Source organism: Bactrocera neohumeralis, unplaced genomic scaffold (assembly GCF_024586455.1).
Source record: "Bactrocera neohumeralis isolate Rockhampton unplaced genomic scaffold, APGP_CSIRO_Bneo_wtdbg2-racon-allhic-juicebox.fasta_v2 cluster10, whole genome shotgun sequence".
NCBI lineage: Eukaryota > Metazoa > Arthropoda > Insecta > Diptera > Tephritidae > Bactrocera > Bactrocera neohumeralis.
In genome coordinates this window covers 7882584-7908201 of record NW_026089623.1, presented here as the reverse complement: position 1 = coordinate 7908201, position 25618 = coordinate 7882584, and the positions used below count along the sequence as shown (strand labels likewise).

General features: G+C 37.7%; 1 protein-coding gene and 1 long non-coding RNA gene across 3 annotated transcripts in view; both read right to left on the bottom strand.

Annotated features, from left to right (window-relative positions):
• Positions 1-262: 262 nt before the first annotated feature.
• LOC126765129 (uncharacterized) lies at positions 263-1936 on the bottom strand. Its single transcript, XR_007668278.1, has 2 exons — positions 1077-1936; positions 263-1016 (listed from the first exon to the last, which is right to left on the bottom strand). It is a non-coding gene; the product is annotated as an uncharacterized LOC126765129 (long non-coding RNA).
• Positions 1937-3145: 1209 nt separating this feature from the next.
• The window catches only part of LOC126765055 (transcription factor glial cells missing-like), a 36205-nt gene continuing 13732 nt past the window's right edge, over positions 3146-25618 (bottom strand). Inside the window, exons 1-2 of one of the 2 annotated variants that reach the window (XR_007668250.1) lie at positions 6817-7121; positions 4293-4409 (exon numbers count right to left, since the gene is read on the bottom strand). Coding sequence is in view for 1 of the 2 variants with exons in the window: in XM_050482655.1 (XP_050338612.1) it covers positions 3311-4409 (1099 nt within the window). In the remaining variant the exon portion in view is untranslated. Of the gene's footprint in view, positions 4410-6816; positions 7122-25618 lie in introns of those variants that run through there. The other variant, XM_050482655.1, reaches the window with a different exon arrangement.

Here is a 25618-nt window from a genome sequence, read left to right as displayed (position 1 = left end):
TGGGGTAGTTCTAATTTGCGAAATTTTCTAATTTCTGGACAGTTTTTTTAACGTAAATAGTAAAACTAAGAGTTAAGCCACTTCCAAAAACTATATAAAAAACATTTTTTTTTCTTATTTTATTTAAAAACATAACAAGTCAGTCCATTACATAACAATTATTAAAAAAAAACAACTTAAAATTTCAGAAATTAATTACAAATTCAGAATAAGGGCTCAGTTCAAAATTAATTTTTGTTTGACATATAATCAGTAATATTTGTTTGTTTTTTTGGTTTCTTTAAATCCGATATAGCAATATCGTTACGGAGGGCCAAAAGATTGGCTATATGTTTACTGGAAGACAATTCACTCTTGTTGCACTAATTTATTAAATTGTTAACGCTTTCAATAGCTATAGTATTTGAAATAACTGGTATGTTCTCAACAACATCGTCTTCACTGCTATCAGAAAACTCATCATCGCTACTTAGGTCGTAACCAGTTCCATCTTCAAACTCATCTCCATTCTATTTCTCGATGCCAACAATACACATGGAATTGTTTGGATCAATTTCTGCTAAAAGAGTTTGATTTACTTGGAGAGCTTCATTGCAGTCCTCATTTTTGTTAAGTAACTGTGCTAGTGGCACATCATCATCGCTGTCGTATTGGTCAGAGTCCCAATTTAACAACTTTGTCCAAGAATTCCTCATCACCGTTTGCGTTATCTCATCCCAAGCTTGTTTCAGAAATATTATTGCCTTTCGGATGGAGTGGGATTTCAACAGACTATTCAGTGCACCACCTTCAGCTATTATTGCAGCAAGTAACTTACTTCTGTTAACAAGTTTAGTTAACTTTACGGGATTTTGATCAATTGGTTGCACAGCTGCTGTTACATTTGGCGGCAAGAAATATGCAACTATGTTGCCATCTTTGCTTTGAAGATGCTCAATTGGTGCATGCGCGGAGCAGTTATCAATAAGTAAAAGAGCCTTCGGAGGCAAGTTATTTTTTTGAGAAAACTGGATGACCTATAAACAAAAAAATATTTTAAAATTAAAGAAATTAAAAGCAAAATTATTTCCACTTACTTAATTAATAAATATCTTGTGAAACCAATCACGAAAGATCCGAGACGTCATCCAAGCATTTTTGGAAAAGTTGTAATGAAGTGGATTATTAAAACCTTTGAAGCTCCTGGGATTTTTGGCTTTTCCAATAACTAAGGGCACTAATTTGTGAGAGCCATCAGCATTTGAACCAAGTAAAATTGAAATTCGTTCTTTTTGACTTTTGTATCCAGGCGCACTTTTTTCACAAGCAGAGACATATGTTTTATCTGGTAGGCAACGATAAAATAATCCGGTTTCGTCCACATTATATAATTGAGACTCTATTAATCCCATCTCAGTGACTTTTGCGCGGAATCTGTGAATAAATGGAGTGATCGAGGCAATATCACTAGAAAGAATCTCGTCACCAATTTTTAAAAAACGAATGCCGTGTCGCTTTTTAAATTTAATAAACCATCGCTTGCTCGGAATGCATTTTTATTTTTATCGGAGTATTCTTCACCAAACATTTGTTCAGCTTTTTCCTTTAATATTGTTGCTGTCAATGTACACTTCCTTTCCCGTTGTTTTAAAAACCACTCATAAAGACGACTTTCCATTTTCGGGAATTCGCACTATGCATAGTTTTATTTTTTGCTTCCTGATAAGTGTTGGAAACAGCATTTAATATAGATGATCTATTTGACTTGATATAGCTGATGGCAGATTTGCTCACATTGAAATCTAGCGCTAGACGACTCCCTTGAACTCCTTTGTTCAGCTTTTCCAATATCTTTACTATGGTTTCCAAAGATAAAGTGTTTTTTTACGTTTATTTAACATTTTTAGAAAGTTACTTTTAGTTTTCGGTAGAGTCTAGCAAAATATGTCCACGTGTATCAAATTTCACATAATGAATGACAAAAACACCAAAAATATGGCAAAACAAACACTAAAATATAACTTGGGGATTCCCCTTTCTATTTTACCATTGTTCAGTAAAATAAAACCCAAGAATGGGAATTCCCTTGTGTTAAAAATAAAAAAAAACTCTCAGAAATTAGAACCTCAAGATCTAATTTCAGAGCGTCCAATGCATTAAAAACTCTGGTTCTAATTTCTGGATGTTCTAATTTTTGAGAGTTCTAATTTGTGAGCGTCTACTGTACTCACAACGTGTCATAAAGCATCGTAAAATTATAAAATTTTATGCTAGTGTATTTGTAGTGTAAATTTGTTGTTGGATTGCTTACTAAAATAAGTTTACGCAACTCCTTTATAATTTTTATACTCTCGCAATGTGAAACGGTAACGGTTGTTTGTACTAATGAAACCTAAACGAGACAGACTTAGAACTATTATAAGCGATAAGAAAAAATTAATCTATGTAACTTGTACACATGTTCATTGGCACACAATATGTCGTTATGCGAAGGCCTATAATATGCTACAACTAAGGGAAAAATGAAACTAAAATATACAAAATTTGGTACAAAAGATCACAGTACATAAACTTAATGCGATTATTTATTTGTAGAGTGTGAAAATGAGCGATTACAAAAATTATATTGAAAAATACTAAAAGTGGAACGATTCTCTTAAAAAAACAATATGTAGGCAAATTAAAGATAGTGGAATGACTTTAATAATTGCGCCTGATCCTATTTAGTACATACGAAAATAAGAATTTTTGTTGTTATAATGGGCTTTGTACTAAATACAGAAACATGTTTTCAAACATACAGTGCGTTCAAAAAAAACTTTTTCCTTTGTTAGGAAAAATGGAATTAGGAAATAATTATAAAAATTACATTGCACATCTCGTATTTAACTCGCACAACTCGTATTTAAAACTTTTCAGTTTTTTAATGGTTCATTTGGGATTTTTAGGATGCTTCGTTAAAAAGTTGTTTCGAAAAATTTTGTGTACTTAGCACTAATTTTTTAACACACTGTACTCCAGTTGAATGTCCAAAGTAAATGTAATCAATCCAGACTTTCCTGTGGCCTCAACATAATGCTTTTTGATTTTGCAGTTGACTTTATACAATTTATATTGATTTGTATGAGTGCTGAAAATATTTCCCGCGATAGTATAAAATGATCGCTTACACCCAAACTTAGCCATCCTTTATTTGTTTTTCAAACGTATTTATTTACAATTGATTTTATTACATTGTTATTACTGAGTTGTGAGTAAAAATTAAGATCTATACCGTATATATTTACAAACAAAATTATTAAACTAGTTTTATTTATTTCAAATTAAATAATTAAAGACAATAATTCCATGCGTTATCGTGTCCCGAATAATAAAACTCAGAATTTGTGTTGCTTTCATAAGTAGCGTGCTGGTACTGTGTTTGATGATTTTCGATATTTTTTTCATGGGAGTTCATGTTTTGATATTCTTCAATAAAGTCGAAATGAAAATCTTTAGAAACATTAGGTAGCTGAATCTGTTGCACCGAAACAGGTTCAAATACTGTATTATATATTTCAGTTGTTTGAGCTGCAAAGTAAGCAACTGACCTTGCTAATTCTTGGCATTGGTTACTGGCAAGAGTTAGAGAGGTCGAGGAGGCTGAACATGGCACAAAGCAGGGATAGTAATAATCATCTGAATTGTAGCCGGAACTAGAAGTTACACTGGATGTGTCGTCATAATTTTCATTGAATCGGCGCGGTTCATGATAAACTGGTGTAAAGAATTGTGTTTCGCTTGTAGAACTTAACTCCATTATCTTAGATTTCTTTGTCGTATTTTGTAATTCCTGATTCTGCATAGAAGGAGAGTAATAAAGTGAAACTGAAGACGTCATAGCAGATGACGGTTGACAATTTTCGAGCATTGTAAAATTATTTTCAAGTCTGTTAACATTGGAAGCCGCAGTCATGTGATTTAAATTCGAATTATCCGTTAATGTAGTTGTATTTAAACATAAAGTTGAGGACATGAAAGGAGTAATTTCTGAAGGTAAAAGTCTAGACTGTTCCAGATTTTCCTGCTCTTGAGCAAATGGAGCCACGTTGTGAGGACTTTCATAAATACTACAATAATTCGTTATGTTCCTTTGTTCTTCTAATTTATCTAACCGGTGCTGTGAGTTCATAAAGTGGTTATTAGTACTGCGGTATTTATTATTGCGAGAAGTTTTTCGTTGTGTAAGCGTAGTAGATGTATTGCGAATACGTCGGCTATTACCGAAAAGACGTCGTGCTTCAGTTGACCCCTTGGCTTCGGGCTTTGGATGGTCATGTGTCCCTTTTGCTTGAAAAAATATAACATTACTGGCTCGACGCCAAAAATGGGTTACCGGATATCCACAATGGCCTTTACAAGGTTGTATTTCCAAACGTCCTGAGCAATTTCTGAAAAAATAATGTTAAAACATTTTTATTAGTAAAAGCTTTAAGATAGTTATAATCAACTGTAACTTTTTAACTTTATGGACTACCTAAGAATATATAGTACATATATACATATGTATGTGATGCAGAGGCATCACTTACCAAAATCCCTCAATAATCTAACATATAGTCCGAAATCCCTCTACACATTAGTCAATCGCTGTAGTTGCTCTAACCTGCCAACCATTTTAACGAACGCTTAAGCTTGACTGACGCAACAGGGAGATACAACGCAACTAAAAGCCGATTGATCAAGGATTTCACCGATTCGGAAAATAAGAAGCTGAATGAAATGGCCAAAGAATGCGACTTTCGCCGCCTTGAAGAAGACGATTGACGCTCTCCGACGAGAAATCAATGAAATCAAATTAAATTCTTCCAGCAATCAACGTGGCCGCAGTCAAACACCAGCAACGGACAACAAACAACGTTCTCGTGGTCGTTCACAAAACTAGGTTAAAAAGTTCCCGAATTGTTTTTATCATCATCGATTCGGCGCTGATGCCAAGAAGTGTTCACAACCGAGGGCATTCAAGAAGGAGGGAAACTAAAGATCGCTTCGCCTCCGACGGTCAGCGAAGGGGGTAGTCAAAAATCACGCCGTCTCTTTATCACCGATCCTAAGACTCATCTTAATTTTTTAGTTCACAAAGGAGCAGATTTTTCAATTCTGCCTAAACCATCAATTAAAGAGAAACTCAAAACATCGAATTATTCGCTATTCGCCGCCAACTGATCAATCGTCAACACATACGGTAACAAACTAATTTCAATCGACTTAGGACTACGAAGAGAATTCACATTCAGATTCATAATCGCTGACGTCACAAAACCAATTTTGGGTGCAGATTTTCTCGACAAATTTGGTCTGGTTGATGTCAAAGGAAAGCAATTCATTGACAGAGAAACTCGAAGCAAAATGATTTTCTAACTTCGTCATTTATGAACCGGTATTTTCAATCAACAGCGACAATGTATGGAAACAGCCGCAAAATGAGTTTAAGAATCTCACGACAACGACTTGTTATGATAAGACAAAAGTAACGAAAACAGCTGTTCGTCATCAAATTTAAATTAAGAGAAACTCGTCAACGCTAAGGAAGAATTTGAGTACATGATCAACATGAGAATTTGTCAACCATCACAAAGTGAATGGGCCAGTCCATTAAACATGGTTCTAAAAAAGGATGGACTTTGGCGACCGTGTGGAGATTATCGCCGTTTGAACGCTCAAACAGTTCTTGATCGTTACCCAGTCAAAAACATTCACGATTTCACGCATAATCTAAACAGAAAGGCAATTTTTTCTTTTCTTGATTTGGAGAAAGCTTATTTCAACATTCCACTCGCCGACGAAGATCGAAAGAAGACAGCCATAATCCCATCGTTTGGGCTGTTTGAATTCAACGTTATGACATATTCGGTTTGAAGTTCGTATTCTGCTACATCGACGACATTTGCATTGCATCGAAGAATTTAATTTCAACATCTTCGCATAGTTTTGGAACGGTTACGCGAACACGGCTTGAAAATCAACGTCGCTAAATACGAATTCGAGCAGGAAGAGGTGTTATTTTTGGGTCATCGAGTCAGTAAATCCGGCATTCGACTATCAACCGACAAAAATAACGCTATCGCAAATTATCCAAAGCCAGAAATAGCCAGAAACTTCGTAAATTTCTCGGAATGATTAACTTTTATCGCGATTTTATTCCAAATGCAGCTCAAACTTAAGGCCGACTACGCTTTCTAATCAAAAGCAACAAGAAAAATGACAAATCGTCAGTTATTTGGAAGACGCCGAAAGAGCTTTGATCGACGCAGTTACGTTAGCTTATCCATTGCCAAATGTTAAACTGGCACTTCACGTTGACGCTAGCAAGACAACATCGTCCGATTTTTTCTCCAGCATCGAGAGCGAATCAACCTGCGAAGCAATCAATTTTGAAGAAGAAATCAACCAAAACTTGAATGATTTTTTGAAGAGCAACACGTCAACATTACAACTAAAATTAGTTAATATCCCGAACGCAACCAAAACCATTGTTTGTGACGTTTCAACGAAGCACGTACGACCATTCATCACCAAGGATTTTCGTCAACAAGTATTGAACTCTGTTCACGACATGGCTCATCCAAGTAAAAAGTCAACAATCAAAATGATCAGCGAGCACTTTGTTTGGCCAAACATGAAAAAGGACATTGCCGAAATGGTACAAATTTGTATTTCATGCCAATAATCTAAAATTGCACAACACAACAAAGCAGCACTTCAAAGTTTTTCTACACCAAGGAGACGCATCGAATGGATTCACATCGATTTGGTCGGACTATTACCAGTTTCAAATGGTTATCGCTATTGTCTTACTTGCATCGATAGATACACTCGTTGGCCAATCGCTATTCCAATTGAAGACATTCACGCCGATACCGTCGCCAAGGCTTTAATCAACGATTGGATAACTTTCTACAATGTGCCAGCTAAAATCACCACAGATCAATGCAAGCAATTCGAAGCAAAACTATTCAACGAATTAGCGCGTATGATTGGAACAAAAAACCTTCGTTCAAGTCAACGGCATGATCGAACGTTTTCATCGAACCATGAAATCAGCTATGAAATGTTAAAACAACGAACGCTGGACCGAAACACTGCCAATGATCAAGCTTGCTCTTCGCTATGTGTTCAAAGAGGGCATCAAAACTGTGGAAATATCACATCATTAAAGGCAAAAACAGTATATATACATATATATCGAATATCGATATTTATTTGTCATTTCTGGATTATACGGCTTTACTCTTTCTTTTTCTACTTGGTTCCTTGAACAATAAACACGTGTGTCTGCTATAAATTAAAATATCTGCAACAAAGTGTTTTCTTTATTTTGTTCCTACTGGAAATATACAAAACGAGAAATCAAGAGAAACCAAGAAGATATTAAGGATTAATATCTGTATTCCACTACCTAAAGGCTCTGAAAGATCTGTCCTTAAGGATCTGTTTTCTACAGATTTTCTACAAAAACAACATCATCAGAGATGGTTTATGGCGATACACTCAAATTGCTATGCGATTTCTTCGAAAACATCGACGACGATAGATGCACCGAATTCGTTCAACAATGACGCGAATTGATGAGGAAAATTCAACCCGTTCCAGCGCCAAAATACGCTAACTACAATGTCTTCGTTCAGCAGAATTTGCAACTTGCACACATGTTTTCTCGAGAGATGATGCCGTTCGACTACCTCTTAAAACGCCATACGACGGTCCATACGAAGTATTGAGCCGAAACGACAAGACATTTGAAATTCTCGTTCAAGGTCGCAAAGTTCGCGTTAGCATAGATAGAGTCAAAGAAGTTGCAATTTTTATTTCATTCTGATTTCAATTTTAAAATTCGCACCAATACACTGTGGGCGGTTGGGCCTCGCTAGCGGCATTTAATTCAAATTTTCAAATTTGAAAAAGCGTTAATTTTTTTCTCAAAACGATATCAGATGCTTTGATTAGATTTTTGGCTGTTTTTTATAAGCTCTACGATCAGCTGATCATCAGCTGTGAGCTGTCAAACACAAAATATGTTTTAGCAAGTGCTTTACAATATTTTTTCTTTGTTGTGCGCATTGATTTCGAGCTCCTTGGAAATTTACAATTTTTACTTGTTTCATTAAAAGTGTGGCTTTTTATTAACTTCAAGGTTTGTATTACATAAAAAATCAGTGTTTGTGACCGGTCTGTAAATGTGTTGTTCATAAAACGTAGTGGTAATTAAGTGTATTAACAACTAGCCCGCACTAGCGTGCACCTGTCGTTCGTGGAGTAAAAGTTACAACATTCGCACGGATTAGGTCTAACTCTTTCTTTAGCTGGAAGTATGAGTCCTTGTGCGTCCAAAATGTGTAATATGAACTGCTATTACTTGCTACCTTTAAATCATGGCACTTTTTAGGAACAATGTCGGTAGCAAAACGGGTACTTTTTTTAGTATGGCATGAAGAAGCGATCCCAACCAAGAAGTTTCTCACCATGGAAAACTTTGTATTTGGTACTGTTCTCAAAAACCTTAAATATACTCAGGAGGAGCAGTACGAGATTGGCAAAAAGCTGCGAAATTTTACTAGTTGTAGAAAAGTGGAAAAACTGTAGAAGAAATAAGTTTTTTTTTTTAAACAAAAACCAGGAATGGCTAAATACGCCGTTAGTATTGATTGAAAGAACATCTTCCGAAATTATTGGACGTCCACAAAAAGATATGTCGAAGAGTTTAGCGGTAAGATTTTGAAAACTATGAGTACTCCTCAGCGTCTACCGACAAAACTTTCTGATGAAAAAGCACTGGCGCTATTTGTAGATGTTGGACATACCAAGTACACATGGAATTTGTCAAAGAGAGCCGCTAAAGGGCAAAACGGCGATATATATCCATGCTACGACAAACTGCGTTGTGCGAAAAAAATGCTATCCTAGTGTCATCACGGTCACTGATCATTTCGCTGAAGTACCATTACAAAGCTTAGTAGACCATACGATTGCTAGGATTATTGAAGCACACCCAGAAAGTTTTCAAAACCATATTGAAAATAACAATAACACCCAATTAACGGCTACCTACAAATGGGGTTGTGATGGCAGCAGCGGCCATTCTACTTACAGGCAAAAATTTAATGACTTCGATGGAGAGATGATAGATCAATATTTATTTTCAATTTGTATGGTACCATTGATAGTGCAGAAAGGATCGACAGTTTTATGGAAAAACAATCGGCCTTCTTCTACCCGATATTGTCGACCCATTAAATTACTTTGCAAGAAAGAATCGGCAGACTTGTCTCGCAGAGAAATTCAAAACATTAAGAGCCAAATATTAAATATTTTTCCAACATTTGTGAGTACCTTAAGAAATGATCACCAATTTCATATGACCATGCTTGATGGCAAAACGTTCAGTGTCATATCGGAATCGGCTTCGCAAACATGCGGAATCTGTAGCGCGACTCCCAATAATATGAACGATCTAAATTTGGTGAAAAGCTTTCCTATTAATGCAAACCTATTTGAATATGGCTTATCAAGTCTTCACGCATGGATTAGGGTTTTCGAGTGTGTTTTGCACATTGCATATAGAATACCAATACAAAAGTGGCAAGCTCATGGTGCTGACAAGGATGTCGTTGAACAAAATAAAAGAAGTATTCAGCAGAAGCTAAGGGAAGAAATGCATTTGTTGGTGGATATTCCAATAGCTGGTACTGGCAGCACGAGCAACGGAAACACTGCAAGGAGGTTTTTCCAACAACCAAATTTGGCTGCTCGTATAACAGGAGCAAGCTATGATTTAATATATCGATTGAGCGTAATCTTACGAGCATTGGTTTGTGGATATGACATAAATTCGGACGCATTCGGATCTTACGCATTGAAAACTGCCGAAATTTTTGTTAAAGCATACTCCTGGTTTTACATGCCATTGTCTGTTCACAGAATTTTAATTCATGGAGCAGATATAATAAACAATTTTTCTCTTCCGATTGGTATGATGTCCGAAGAAGCTCTTGAAGCCAGGAACAAGGACTATCGAAACATACGCGAGAGCAATACAAGAAAAAATTCCAGGAAAAATACAATGGAAGATATCATAAATGCTTTATTAGTTTCGTCTGACCCTTTGATATCTTCATTGTCAAATGGGTCTTCAATTTCGACTGCAAAAAATATTATTATGGACGATGATGTTAAGAGCTTGCTTTTAATGAAGCATCTAGATATGCCTGATTCTGATTCTGAAGATTCCGAAGATAATTATGATTTATAAAATTTGATTATTGAAGGCTAAGGTAATTAAAAAAAAATAAAACAAATTAAAAAAATATTAAAAATTAAATTTAAACAAAATTTTTTTTCTTAGAAAATTCTATGACTTTTTTCTGAGCTGCGAAAAAAAACCGTCTGAAGATATCTTTTTTCGTTTAGAAGTTATTAATTAAATGCCGCTAACGAGGCTCAATCGCCCACTGTGCAATATCGATTTGACTTTTGATTTGATCGTTAAGGCGCTGACAGCTCTAGCGTTCCGTTAGATGACATCTCACTTTAGTTACGCATAACCGTACAGATAGCAAAGAGTTCAGTTAATCAGTCAAGTCGAGGATTCAGACAAAGCGACTTTCTATCTCTCATGTGCTGCTGGATAAAATCATTCGAGCTGCAGAACTCAATCAAGAAATCTTCTATAAGAGTGTACAGCTGCTGGCGTAAATTATTGGCCTCAACACTTGTGCCGTTAGTTCTGTTTTCTCCAGACTGGATAAGGAAGCAAAGCAAATGTGTCTGGCAGCGAACGAGGGCAAGACAAAATATCTCCTATCATCAAACAAACACTTATAGATAAATTCGTCTATCTTGGAACCAGAATTAGCACCAACAACAATGTCAGCCTCGAAATCCAACGCAGAATAACTCTTGCCAACAGGTGCTACTTTGAACGGAGTAGGCAATTGAGAGAGAGTAAAGTCCTCTCTCGACGAACAAATATCAACCCTATAAGTCACTCATGAGCAGATGTTACGAGTTTTCGAGAGAAAGGTTCTGCGAAAGATTTATGGTCCTTTGCGAGTTGGCCACGGCGAATATTGCATTCGACGGAACGATGAGCTGTATGAGATACACGACGACATTCACATAGTTCAGCGAATTGAAAGACAGCGGCTGCGCTGGATAGGTCATGTCGTACATAAGGACGAAAACACTCCAGCTCTGAAAGTATTCTTCGCAATACTCGCCGGGGGAAGTAGAGGAAGAGGAAGATCTCCACTCCGTTGAAAGGGCCAGATGGAGAAGGAACTGGCTTCGCTTGGAATGTCTAATTGGCGCCACGTAGCGAAAAGAAGAAACAACTGGCGCGCTGTTGTTCACTCGGCTATAATCGCGTAAGCGGTGTCTACGCCAATAAAGAAAAAGAAGCATAAGGTTTGTAAGTTATATATGGTCTAGGACAATTATTATGAAAGGTTTCTGTCGGAATGTGTATAAGACATATCACAGATTGACCGATATTTTCGATAAAAAGTTCATAATTGGAGCTTTGGTTCACATATTCGGTCTCTGGGACTTGAATAGTTTTGGACCGATTTGCATACTTTTCTGTCATAAAGTGGTCTACTTTAAGCGCACTATTCGGTAAAGTTTTATCCCAATAGATTCATTTGTCCTTGAACTTCATTCTGGAAAGTGAAATAATGAGTTTAATTTGAAATTGATTGGTATGAGAAGTATGTAGGCGTAGTTGCAGTTGGGTCGAAACTGTTATAAGGAGAGTGGGCGGAGATATCATCCGGTTTTATCAATTTTTATAATGTCCACTAGGGTGTTTAAGTGATATGTCCTGAGCGAATTTTGGTATTGTATCATATGTTGTCATTAAGGTCTTAAGAAGCGAGGTTCCGTCCTTTTTGCAATGTTCACAGGTACCCTTTGCTACTGCGATCATAATAATATATGTTAATTTAGAGTTTAGTTATGATATTTTATAGATTTTCGTTTAATGGCGTTTTGTTTGCGTGGTAGCTACCAACTACAAACTCGTTCTCAGTTTTTTTTACCAAAAACACGTTTACCAGGTTTCATTAAGAGAACTTATATTTTATTCAAGTTATCGCTCGCACAAAATGATATTATATATATGTATATAACCTTATATCTAAATCGATTATTTTTGAAAACAAACAACTCTTAAGTGAACAAAACTATTATAATACTATGTTCGGACCGACATTGAAAACATCTTGAAAACACATTTGTGGGTTGTGGAATTTAAGTCGTTCGGACCGACAATATGGGTTTTCGATGAGTTTTCACTGACAACTCAAACATTTATTTGTTTGTATTTTTGCTTTTCCATTTTTCATTATCAATAGGGGCATTCTCTTGCTCTTGCAATATTGCACGATGACACAAAATGCAAAAATCCGAAATATGCAAGGCAAAGTAAACACCCATTGCAGAATCTAGTGATATATGAACGGCTGATTTTGTCAATTTATTGAGAACGACTATTGTGCATTGAATTAGCGCACCTTCTGCACACATTCTTAACAAAAAACTGTAACAAATCCTTATAATTTAAGTAGAAATTATAAAATCTATTTAAAGCTTACCTTCCTCAACAATTTAACGACGAAATATGTATTTATGTAAAATGACAACTAAAACAGGGTTACAATTATATTTTTACGTGTCATTCCATGAAAATAAACATGGCTTTTGGTCTGACATATTTTACAGCCATTGCAAATAATTTTCTGCATGTGTTTCTTGTTGCGCCGTTGCACCAAGAGGAAAATTCTGCAATTCGTGCACCGTGCAAGGGTTTTGCAGGAGCAAGAGAATCCCTCTAATATGAAAATATCAAGTGACATCAGTATTTGTATATGGAATGTAAACAAATATCAAGTGACAATTTAGAGCTGGCAAAATATGTCTTCCAATAAAATCGAGTAAACTAGAGCAGGCACCGATTATAATGAGTGGAATGTAAGTTTTCAATTAGTTTTCAGCGAAAATTGGTTTTCAATGTGTTTTCGTTTGACAGATCTTACATTTATGAAAACACAATTTTTAGGCGAAAACCAGTTTTCCCCACGAAAAATGTATAAGCTGTATCAACATGTTGAAAGTGTATTAAAAAGAAAATATCTTTCAAAAGTAAAAAAAATGTTATGTTCGTGACAGTGGAACTATCAAACTACCATATACTGGAGATCAAATCCTTAGATTTTCTGGAAAACTGTTTGCATTTCAGAATTTAATTTGACTGGTATTAAGACCGTAGTTGGCGATTTAAATTTCGTTACCGTGATTTATTGAAAAAATTGACTTTAGAATTAATTTCATAAATGAAATGGAATGGCGCTAAAACTACTCTGAAAAGACAATCGCGCCTTAAAAAATCTCCTAATATAATCGTAGGCGTGTGGTATTTTTTTCTTCTTTATTAACTTATACTTACTTGTCCATTTCTTATACGAGGTACAAGTAACCCTTCTCGCGTTCAGCTGTGAAATTTCGTGCTCTTGAAAATTTTTTTAATATATCTTCAAATCTTTATTGTGAATTTATTAGGATTAAGTGATCTGTTGAGATAACTATCTCTGCTGTACTATTGAAGCAATTGAAATTTACTTTAATTGGGTGTTGGCAAATTTTAATTTACTTCACCGAGTCATTTCCAATTTTTTCGTTGCTACATTTTTAAACAGTGCAATTGTTAGTGCTAATCTATATTGCTTACTTAAATTTCTTTCTTGTTTTTATTCGTTTTCCATCTTTGTTCATAGCTGTTTGCGAGTTCTTATTTTTCGTGTGTCACAGTGCATCTCAAACTGCTGGCTACATTGGTTGTGACCTTTGATAACAAATTATTTTTATTGCATTTATTTCTTATAAATATTTTTGTCATTGCTCTTTAACCTTTATTTTTTAAGTTTTTCCTATTTTTATTTAAAATTGTTTTTGTCAAAATTACTTGCAATTTCCCGAATGGTGCTGTGAAATGTGAGTCGGAACGCTTTGTTTCTTGCTTTGTGTTAGGCTTGCCCATCTTAAATGTACCGGAGTGAAAACCAGCATCTTGGAGTCTATTCTTAACAGTAGGGATTTGCACTGGTCTTGCATAAAATGCGGACCGACAGAAATTGAATTATTCAAAGTCTTTAGGCAGTCGCGCAATCGGCCGTGAACTTGAAACGCTTACGGAGAAATCTTCAGTCTGTTAAGATCGACATATCCGCTGACAATTTTCCATTGGTTTTTGATAGCTCAATGTGGCCATCTAGTGTCTTTGTGCGTGAATTCGAGCATAAGCGTGGTAAAACCACTGTAGTTATTGCTAAAATACCAAGAAATTCTGAGTATTTATTATCAAATTCAAAATTTACTGATCTGTATTTAAATAGCATTAATTGTAACTTTAAAATCATTGCTTTCACAGAAATTAATGCCCCACATTTTTGCTAATGAGATATTTAATAGCGAATTTGAAACCTTTAGATTTGACCAGCTGAGCAGAATAGGAGGTGGTGTCCTGTTTGCTGTTCATTCTTCTGAAGAAGTCGATGTCCCTCAATTTGCGCTAATATTGGCCATATTTACTTTACTTTATCTTATACTTGTATACCGCCTCAATGGGACTTATGTATCTGTATATATGCAGCATGTTTCTTTAAAAAATAATGGTTTCTCTATGGCTAATAATACTGATTCCATGATTGTTTTGGGAGATTTCGTGTGGACAACAACATCTTGAGGAGTTTCTGCCGTAAGGTTGAATTTTTAATTTCTATCAAAACGTTTATCCATCCGGAAAGATTTTGATCACATGGCTTGGCGGCATCGATTCTGGCAGACCACCTTTTATGTTTTAGAAAGACAGTGAAGTAAATTGGATATTTTTGATTTCCCAACGTTGTCTGTTATGCTCGAGGCCAGCATTTAGCAGAGTTGACTACAGTCAAACTTAGCATGTGGACACTACATGACGAAAGAGCTGCGTACTTGTTTTTACTCCTCCACACGGCAATCTTCCAAAAGAATATTGTAATTTTCTAATATTTTCCAAACTAAAGCGGCAATAGCTTTGTCGGATTTTCGGGACAATCTACAAAAACGAGAAAACGTCCCTCTATATAGTATGTACATATACTCTTTTCTCAGCATCGGGACGGATATAACACACAATTAATGTAGTTGCTACGAAACCACCAACGACCCACACCACTTCCTTGATGTGCCTTGTTAACACAACTTAATTCTGAAAATGTGTGTGTGATTGTTATTGAAATTAAGTAGATTTTAAAATAATGTGATTAAGTGTTGAATATGATTCGAATTGGTCTTGACCTTGGTCAAAACCTCATATACCAAATGTATGTAATGATTTCGGATTATTTGGTTTACTTGTTACTCATATACCAGTGGCGGATCCAGGGGATTAAATTAGAGAAATTGCACCCCCCCCCCTTGGGGGTACAACAGTGAGACTCTTCTCACTAAATACACTATGGAAATCACTACAAGATACTATCATAAATTGCATTATATGACCTGTCTAGACTTATTTAATCCTTTTCTGGGCGACTCACAGCGGAAGTACTAAATTCTGAATTGAGAAAGAGTCGAAGTCTTGAGTACAGTATGAGACATAAGTATATGCCCGCAGAGATATCGAATTAATGGGGCATTCGATAGTCGCAAGCGGCATCGTGTCTCTATGTTTTTCGTAGTTCGTGGTGTCACCTAGCGCCAGTTGACACCACGAACCACGAAAAACATATAGACATGATACCACTTGCGACTATCGGATGCCCCATAGGTCCGATATCTTTGCGGCTATATATGTCTCATACTGTACAATTGGTACTATTGAGTATAAAAACACTCGACGCATGGTGACGTTTCATTTAAATCCGTTTATCTCGCCAAAAACGCCTCAACTTGACTGTCCAATAAAATCACGGTATGTCTAGCTGAGCGGAATCATCTATATAGTAACTATAAATTGCCCAAGTTACCCATTTCATTTTCGTCAATTTCTGTGAAGTTATACCTTATTCTGGAAAATAAAGTGCCCAATTTTGAATATCTAAAATGGTAAGTATCGATGTTGTTTCGATTTTACTGTTCATTTTCGTGCGTGGTGAAATTTCACTCACATTCAAACGAGTGTTTACATAAAAATTGAGGTTAGGTTTGTTTATTCAACAATAGTAGTAGCCAATTTTGCATATAGAACCCGTGTTTTAACTTGCCCTCGCCCTCGGAACCGACGATAACAGCTGGTCCGGAAACGCCTTGAAATCAGGCACGGAAATTTTCCCGGCTCTGTCGGGAAATGTTCCCGATTTTTATTCACATTTTGTAAAAAAAAAAAATATTTGGCCGAAAATGCTGTCACGACTCCGTGTTTCTCTCACAAACTCAACAACAGTATTTCAAAGTCAGTGAAAGTACGATTAATCTAAAACGTTACCAGTGCCATACGAGAAGTCGACAAATTCTTCAAGAACTCATTTCCAAAACGTGTGACTGTATTAGCAAAGATACTTGGTGAAAAAATTGTCCAGTAGTGGGAAACAAGATGGGTAGAGAGGCACGATGCTATCCTTCAATTTGTTGCGAAGTTACCGTTGATCACCGAAGCTCTGTCAAAAATCAGTGAGTGGAAGAACAGAGAAACAGCAGGCAAAGCAACAATTCTCATATCGGCTTTGTGCAAGTTCGAATTTATCGTCGGGGTCTTCTGTCTCAGCGACATTCTATCGCTCACCCATTCGCTCAGCGTAGTTCTTCAAAAGGAAGCAATTGATTTGGCGAAGGCATCAAAAATGATTGGGACGTTGTTTGCCACGTTGGAAAAAAAGTGGGAAAAAGTTGATGAAATATTCCGATTGATTTATTCAGAAGCCAAGAAAAAGGCGGAAAAACTCGATGTTGACGAAGTGAAACCGAGAACATGTGATCGACAAACGAAACGCGAAAATTACGACGTGAAAACTTGCGAAGATTACTACAGGGTCTCTGTCTACATACCTCTGCTGTATACCATCAAAGAAGATTTGGAAGCTCGTTTTTCACAAGAAGTTTTGGATGGTTACCAATTGAGTGTGTTGCTCCCAGAAAAAGCAAGTCTTTTAAAAGAAAACGAAATCGATGATCTAAACGGATGCTTGATAGAAAGATTCGGGAATCTCTGGATGATGAAAAAAGCGTACAAAAATTGAAATTGAAAGGTGAATTAAGCTACTGGCAATGTCACTGGCAGCAGCAACAAAAAATTGAAGACAGCGAAATTCCAACTTCTGCACTGGGAACATTAAGAAAATGTGATGTCGACATATTCCCAACAATCCACCCCTATCTCTGAGTGTTCTGTACACTTCCCGTAGCAAACACGAGCTCTGAACGTTCTTTCTCTTATCTTCGCCGCATCAAAACATGGCTTAGGACGGCCATGCTTCAAGAAAGACTAGTTGGATTAGCGTTGCTTCATACGCATCATGACATCGAAATCACCGCCGAAGAAGTCATCGAAAGATTCGCAAAACTTGGCAGCCATCGTTTTGCGTTATGAAACACGCAATGTAAAAGGATTTTTCTGTTTGAATTTTTAATAAAATGAGCCACTATGTATTGCATGCATATAATTGACTTTTCGATTATAGCCACTTTGTTTACCTTTAGGTAAAGGTTAGGTAAAAATGGCTGATCGATGATCCCACGTAGACTAACAAATTAGTCCTTTGTGATGCCATTAAATGAAAAACTCCCGTATTCGGACTTACAGATTGCCGAAGCGCTTTGTAGCCAAAATAAAGTTACACAGACGCTTAACTTCAACACCGCCAGTTCGGTGGGGTGTCCAAAGGTATGCGCCCCCAAGTGTCTGAGTGTAGACCTTCCAAAAGCGGGACAGTCAAGCAGGTAGTGCTGGCTTGTTTCTACCGCATCTTCTTCTAAACAGCATCCGGTAAGATACCCATTCTTACCGCATGTAAGCCAATAGGACAGTGGCCTGTTAAAAGACCCACTGACAATGAGAGGTTAGCCTTACCAAGAACTAAGCGATCATTTGATCTCCTGCGATCAATACTGTTTACCTTTGGAATTGATAATTTTTGTTTCATAATTTGTACAGTATTTCTCTCGCAATAATAAGTTTGAAACCCAAATCGAAGGATAAATTCAATTTACCCATTTCGTCCATCCGGACAACATATCCTAGCCAGATTTAATTCGCTGAACTATGTCGATGTCGTCGTGTATCTCGTACAGCTCATCGTTCCATCGAATGCGATATTCGCCGTGGCCAACGCGCAAAGGACCATAAGTCTTTCGCAAAACTTTTCTCTCGAAAACTCGCAACGTCGACTCATCCGTTGTTGACATCGTCCAAGTCTCTGCACCATATAGCAGGACGGGAATTATGAGTGACTTACAGAGTTTGGTTTTTGTTTGTCGAGAGAGGACTTTGCCTACTCAGTCCGAAGTAGCACCTGTTGGCAAGAGTTATTCAGCGTTGGATTTCTAGGCTGACATTGTTGGTGGTGTTTACGCTGGTTCTAAGATAGACGAAACTATCTACAACTTCAAAGTTATGACCGTCAACAGTGACGTAAGTGCCAAGTCGCGAGTGCGACGACTGTTTGTTTGATGACAGGAGATATTTCGTCTTGCCCTCGTTCACTGCCAGACCCATTTCTTTTGCTTCTTTGTCCAGCCTGGAGAAAGCAGAACTAACGGCGCGAGTGTTGAGGCCGATGATCTCAATATCATTGGCATATGCCAGGAGTTGTACACTCTTATAGAAGATGGTACCTTCTCTATTTAGTTCTGCAGCTCGAACTGTTTTCTCCAGCAGCAGGTTGAAAAAGTCGCACGATAGGGAATCGCCTTGTCTGAAACCTCGTTTGGTATCGAACGGCTTGGAGAGGTCTTTCCCGATTCTGACGGAGCTTTTGTTGTTGTTCAACGTCAGCCTACACAGCCGTATTAGTTTTGCGGGGATACCAAATTCAGACATCGCGCCATAAAGGCAGCTCCTTTTCGTGCTGTCGAAAGCAGCTTTGAAATCGACGAAGAGGTGGTGTGTGTCGATTCTCCTTTCACGGGTCTTTTCCAAGATTTGCCGCATGGTGAATATCTGGTCGGCTGTTGATTTGCCAGGTCTAAAGCCACACTGATAAGGTTCAATCAGTTTGTTGACGGTGGGCTTTAATCTTTCACACAATAGGCTCGATAGAACCTTATATGCGATGTTGAGGAGGCTAATCCCACGGTAGTTGGTGCAGATTGTGGGTCTCCTTTTTTATGGATTGGGCAGAACACAATTAAATTTCAATTGTTGGGTAGTTAAATGTGCACCCACCAGTTGATCCAAAATCATTCACTCACCGCCACTTTGTGTTAATAAAAACTGCAAGCGCAATTTATGTTTAAATTCGGTTTAATTTAGTAGGTAACAAAATATGTAACGCACAATACAAATGCCGAATATAAATACATATAAGTATGTAAAAATATTATCAGCAGCAAGTCGAAGAGAGGGTGTTCAGTTTCAGGACCGTGAAATGATGTCTCCCGCGAATGCAGCCTGGTGGCTACTGATGGATCGATGACTTGACGTAGTACTGATGAATCGAACTAACGTAGCACTCAGGATCGGCGAATAACCGGAACGTATGTTGACGCGGCGCAGTGCAGAATGTAAAAGGAGACGGAAGTTAAGGTGCGAATGGGTATATGGCGAATGTTTGTAGCGAATTTTAATGCGTGAGTGTTGATGTCCGGCTTGTGAAGATCGAAAAGTTTAGAACGAATTAAGAGGCCTTTCCCTTTTTGTCCATCCCTTTTGAAGAGTTGGTTGAATGATGTAGAAGTGTGGTGAGTGAGTATGGTGTCATCGGACGTGGTGAGTTGAGCTGTTCCATTAAGATGCGCCAGTTTTATCGAGTAGAGGAGGTGGATGCTTAACTCATTTAAACATCCTGGGCCCCTTAGGCAAATATTTTGCCTAGTTTTATATATATAATCTGATGCATGTAATTCGGCTTACTGTTGGTGGAGTAACCGAAGTCGCAGCATATTAGCTGTAAAAAGCGATTTTGGTTTTAATCGCCAATTGTATTTTGTGTAAATATTAGTGCTTGAGGTACTAATTGAGTTTGCGTGCTTTGATGACTTACTCGTGTTGTATTATTATACCAAAAAAGTTGTTTGCTTTTATTAATTTTATTAGCTGTTTATTTACAATTTATTATTTATCGGCTTGGCATACCGGTAGTTTATTATATGCCTTTTCAGTATTATCGGCAATGTTTGGACTTTATTTATTCTCGGCTTTTGAAGGATAGTAACTCCACGCCTGGCCAGATATGGCCAGAATGGGTACTCCTTAGCCCTGGAGTTACGACTATGACAATAGACTTTGAGGGATCTTGCGAGAGAGTGTGCGGTAATTGCGAACGGTTTCATTAGAATTATAATTTTTTAAGTGGGATGTACAACAGATTCTCACCAACTACCCTTATGTGGAGCGCTTATGTAGAGATGATAGATAGATAGATAAATGTTATGAGGTAATGCACCGCGACCTAGGGTCTATTGTGCCCTGTGTAGAGACGATAAGAGCGACCTCTGCTTTTAATAATTTTTTATTTATTCTATTTGAGAATTTATGAAAAATGTCGATTTTTCGACTTTTTGATACAACTGTGTTATTTTTTATGTTTTTATGTATGCACTGATTTGGCGTTTAGTAGCCCGCCACCGCTCTAGGATTTGTTCAGAATTGTTTTTTTTTCATTATTGGCGAAAGCCATCCTGCGGGGCCGAAGAGTTGTATGTGCTTTTAATAATTTGGACTGTCAGAGGTAACTCTGACTTTGTTTTTTATACCAATTTGTGGAGTATTGGAAAATTGTGGCTCTAATGGTAGTCGCACGACGTACCGGCCATTATTTGATTGAGGAGTTATGGGGGGAAGTTTCCTTAACTTTTGACATTTCCTTAATTGTGAATTAAGGTATTTGTTTTTATTATACTCAACTTGAGTTGGTATGGTAGTGACTAGTTCTGTAACTAGTCCTTTTTGTGTTTCGCTGTGCAGCGTTTGAGATTTGTGTGCCTTTGAGCAGCATGGTGTCTCTTGGCAATTTTTAGTATTTTGGCTTTCGGGATTTGCTTTTGTAATTAAACCCGTGGTTCTTTTTGTATATGAGCTCCTTTGAGGTGGGATGTGATATGTGCTGTTATGAAGCATTGTACGTATATGATGTCTTTTATGACAATAGAAGCAATTATATTTGCTTTTGCAATTTTTAAGATTGTGTGTATGGGAAAAGCAGTTTGTACAGAGTCTTTTTGATCTGACAAAGTTGTTCCTTTCGTTAATGTTTAATTTTTTAAACTTCTCGCAAGTTTTAAGTTTATGCCCTCTTTTACATAGTTCGCATGACGTTTGCTTTTTCTGTTCGGATATGAACGATTGCCTTATGTGAAAGCGTTTGTTTAAATTGTTTTTGTTTCTAGCTTGAGGTCTATTTAAGCTTCTATTTTGGTCGTGTTTAATGGTCTTAGTTTTGATTATTTTTTCTTCTAACCTTTCCGCAATTTAATATTGGGTGGTGAGAAAATCTTTCATTTGTTGCCACGTTGGGCACTTTTTTCGTGATGAGAGCGATTGCTCCCATAGAAGTGACGACTTTTCTGGTAATGCGGCGGTGCAAATGTTTACTGTTTACCAGAATTGGGTCCCAGCTGTCTGTGAGAATATTTAGTTTCGATAGCATCGACAAACAATATGAAACAGTGGATTCTCGTTTGATGAATTCTACACTTGTTCCTTTCTTAATTTTTGGCAAGTTCATTAGTGTCGTTACTTATCTTATCGACCAGTATTCTGTCGTTTTCATATCTAGCTTTTAGAGCTTCCCAAGCCAAATTGAAATTGTCGTCATTAGAGAACTGTTTGACTATTTCGCCTGCTTGACCTTTAGTTTTGTATCTGAGGTGATACAATTTTTGCGCTTGTGATAATTGAGGATGGTATATGTACACGGCCGTAAACATGTCCCGGAAGGACGGCCATTCTTCATAACCTCCATAAAATGTTTCTGTGTCACATGCGGGCACCTCGAGTTGGATGCCTGAACTTGCCTCTTGATATTGTTGCATTTGTGGCAGCTCTACTCTACTGTGGGGAGTAGGTGCAATTGCTTTTATTAGCTTTAATTGATCGGAGATAATAGCTTTTGTTTCTTCGTACTGGTCTAAGCAGTTTTCGTAAATATCGTAAGCCGATGATTTAAAATTATGTGGCAAGTCTGAATCGTCAGATTCTAGTATGGCGTCATAAGCCGCTTGGAGGCGAGTCCAAAAATTTTTAAGATTTTGGCTTTTTATTTCTAATAACGATTCCGAGTTTTCGTGGATCGGTGAAGTGGCAAATCTAGTGCAGTGTCGTAATAAACTGTTACTTTGTGAAATATATTTAACAACCTGTTTTGAGCGTGTAGCTCCTGTAGGTGTATTTTGATTTTTTTCGTTATTAACCATTTTTGTTATATTATAAAAATATTTATATTTGTCAAAATAAATTTAATTTTTCTTAGTGTAAACTGCTTTGTAGTATCTAATCGAAGCGATACAGTGTAATAATTTTTATACTCTTTTAAGTAAATAAGAGTTTTTATATCGGTACAAACGTATATTTTATTAATGACGTTCTGCATTTTTTTTGTTTTTGCAATGGTATTATTTTTATTTATATTTTATTTTGAACTTTGTTTTGTTTGGGTTACTGCACTAGGTTTTTATTTTATTTTTTTCATTCGTTTTATTTTGCCACCACACTAGTATATGTATCCATATTTATTTAATCTTGTATTTCACTTAGATTCATGATATATAGTACATACATACATACATATGTTCTTTATATACATATGTAAGTATATATGCTTTTGTTCTTTTTTTTTATTGGTTTTGTCACAGCACTTTGTTTTGTTTGGGTCACTGCACTAGGTTTTTATTTTATTTTATTTATTCGTTTTATTTTGCCACCACACTAGTATATGTATTCATATTTATTTAATCTTGTATTTCACATAGTGCCTTTCTGTGAGGCTCGAAGGACCATAGTTAAATGTGCATCGACGAATAACCGAAACGTACATATGTATGTTGACGCGGCGCAGTGCAGAATGTAAAAGTAGACGGATGTTAAGGTGCGAATGTGTATATGGCGAATGTTTGTAGCGAATTTTAATGCGTGAGTGTTGATGTGCGGCTTGTGAAGATCGAAAAGTTTAGAACGAATTAGGAGGCCTTTCCCTGTTTGGTTAGTGAGTATGGTGTCATCGGACGTGGTTAGTGTAGCTGTTCCATTAGGATGCGCCAGTTTTATCGAGTAGAGGAGGTGGACGCTTAACTCATTTAAACATTGGGCATGCTTTCGTCCGACCATATTTTACAAAGAAGCTGATGCATACTCCTTATCAGTTCTACGCCGCCGTGGTTGAATAGCTCGGCCGGCAATCCGTCGGCCCCTGCCGCTTTGTTGTTCTTCAGGCTGGCAATTGCTATTCGAACTTCTCATGGTCGGGTAATGGAACGTCTGCTCCATCGTCATCGATCGGCGAATCAGGTTCGCCTTCTCCTGGTATTGTGCGTTCACTGCCATTCAGCAGGCTGGAGAAGTGTTCATTCCATAATCTAAGTATGCTCTGGGCATCAGTGACTAGATCACCTTTGGGGGTTCTACAAGTGTATGCCGCCGCATTATTTCGTAGAATTTTCGAGCATTACCCCTGTCGGCCAGATTATCAAGCTCTTCGTACTCACGCATTTCGGCCTCTTTCTTCTTCTGTCTGCAAATGCGTCTCGCTTCCCTCTTCAATTCTCGGTATCTACCCCATCCCACACGTGTTGTGGTCGATCGTAACGTTGCGAGGTAGGCAGTCTGTTTTCACGGCACTCCTCGTCATACCAGCTGTTCTTTTCCACTTTCCGAAAACCAATAGTTTCGGTTGCAGCTGTACGTAAGGAGTTTGAAATGCCGTCCCACAGTTCCCTTATACCGAGTTGTTGACGAGTGCTCTCAGAGAGCAGGAGTGCAAGCCGAGTAGAAAATCGTTCGGCTGTCGGTTGTGATTGCAGCTTCTCGACGTCGAACCTTCCTTGTGTTTGTTGGCGTGCGTTTTTTGCTGCACAGAGGCGGGTGCGAATCTTGGCTGCAACAAGATAGTGGTCCGAGTCGGTGTTAAGACCTCGGAGCGCAGGCACATCTATCACAACATGATCGATGTGGTTGGTAGTTTTTCGATCCGGAGACAGCCAGGTAGCTTGATGAATCTTCTTATGCTGGAATCTAGTACTACAGATAACCATATTTCGGGCCCCGGCAAAGTCGATCTGCCTCAACCCATTTGGGGATGTTTCGTCGTGGAGGGGATGTTTCGTCTTTGCCCACCCTGGCGTTAAAGTCGCCAAGCACGATTTTGACATCGTGGCGGGAGTAGCCCTCATAAGTGCGCTCCAAGCACTCATAAAAGGCATCTTTGGCCACATCGTCCTTCTCTTCCGTCGGGGCGTGGGCGCAAATCAGCGATATGTTGAAGAACCTCGCTTTGATGCGGATTGTGGCTAGCCGTTCATGATAGTACTCGGCGACGGAGTCTCTCTCCCACGAATCCCACACCAAACTTGCCCTCCTTTATATGGCCACTGTAGTAAATGCCACAAGGACCTACTCGTCTCTGTCCTTGTCCCGTCCATCGCATTTCTTGGACGGCGGTGATGTCAGCCTTTATTTTTGCGAGGACATCAACCAGGTGGGCAGCGGCACCTTCCCAATTAAGGGACCGGACATTCCAAGTGCATGCCCTCAATTCGTAGTGCTTATTTCGTTTGCCATGGTCGTCATCAAAGGGGGGTCTCTCATCCGAGGCTGTTGTTGTTTTTTCATTGGAGTGTTTTTTTACGTGTCAGGTCCCAAACCAGCGCACAACCCTGAGGAGGGGATGTTTCGCCTTCTCACTTTAGCTCGCCTTCAAACGGATGTTCTTAGGCTACCCAGAGGATACTTGGTCAAAGACCGGAAGTTTTAAGCTGCTTGAGCCATGTGTAAAAGAATCGTTTCTCGCCACTCCCAAGTGAATGGCGATCAGAGAACTTTCCTCACTTGCGTAAACTTCTACACATGACTCCATCCATATATAAATTTTTTAAAATGATAAAAACACTTATTGGGACAAAACTATAATAGTTAGTCATATGCTGTCGCGACATTTAGATAATTATATGATCTGCAAAGGTGTAGTACATTCTTCTTCCTGTGTAGTACAATACTTTGTTCTATTAATCAATAGTTTTCTTAGCGCACGCGTTTTAAGAAAGGTTTTTGGTAATTTAAACGAAAAATGTCAAATGATAGATATGAGGCCTTTACGGTCTTCAGGACCTTTTCCAGCAGACATAAAGCAGAAAAATACGTATTTTTCAAAATCTTACTTCGTTTCGTGTTCTAAATATGGGCGAGGTAATCGTTTTTGGTTGTGTTATTCCAAAATACTAGACGCTGCCTATTATTATTGACATATTATTTTGGAAAAAA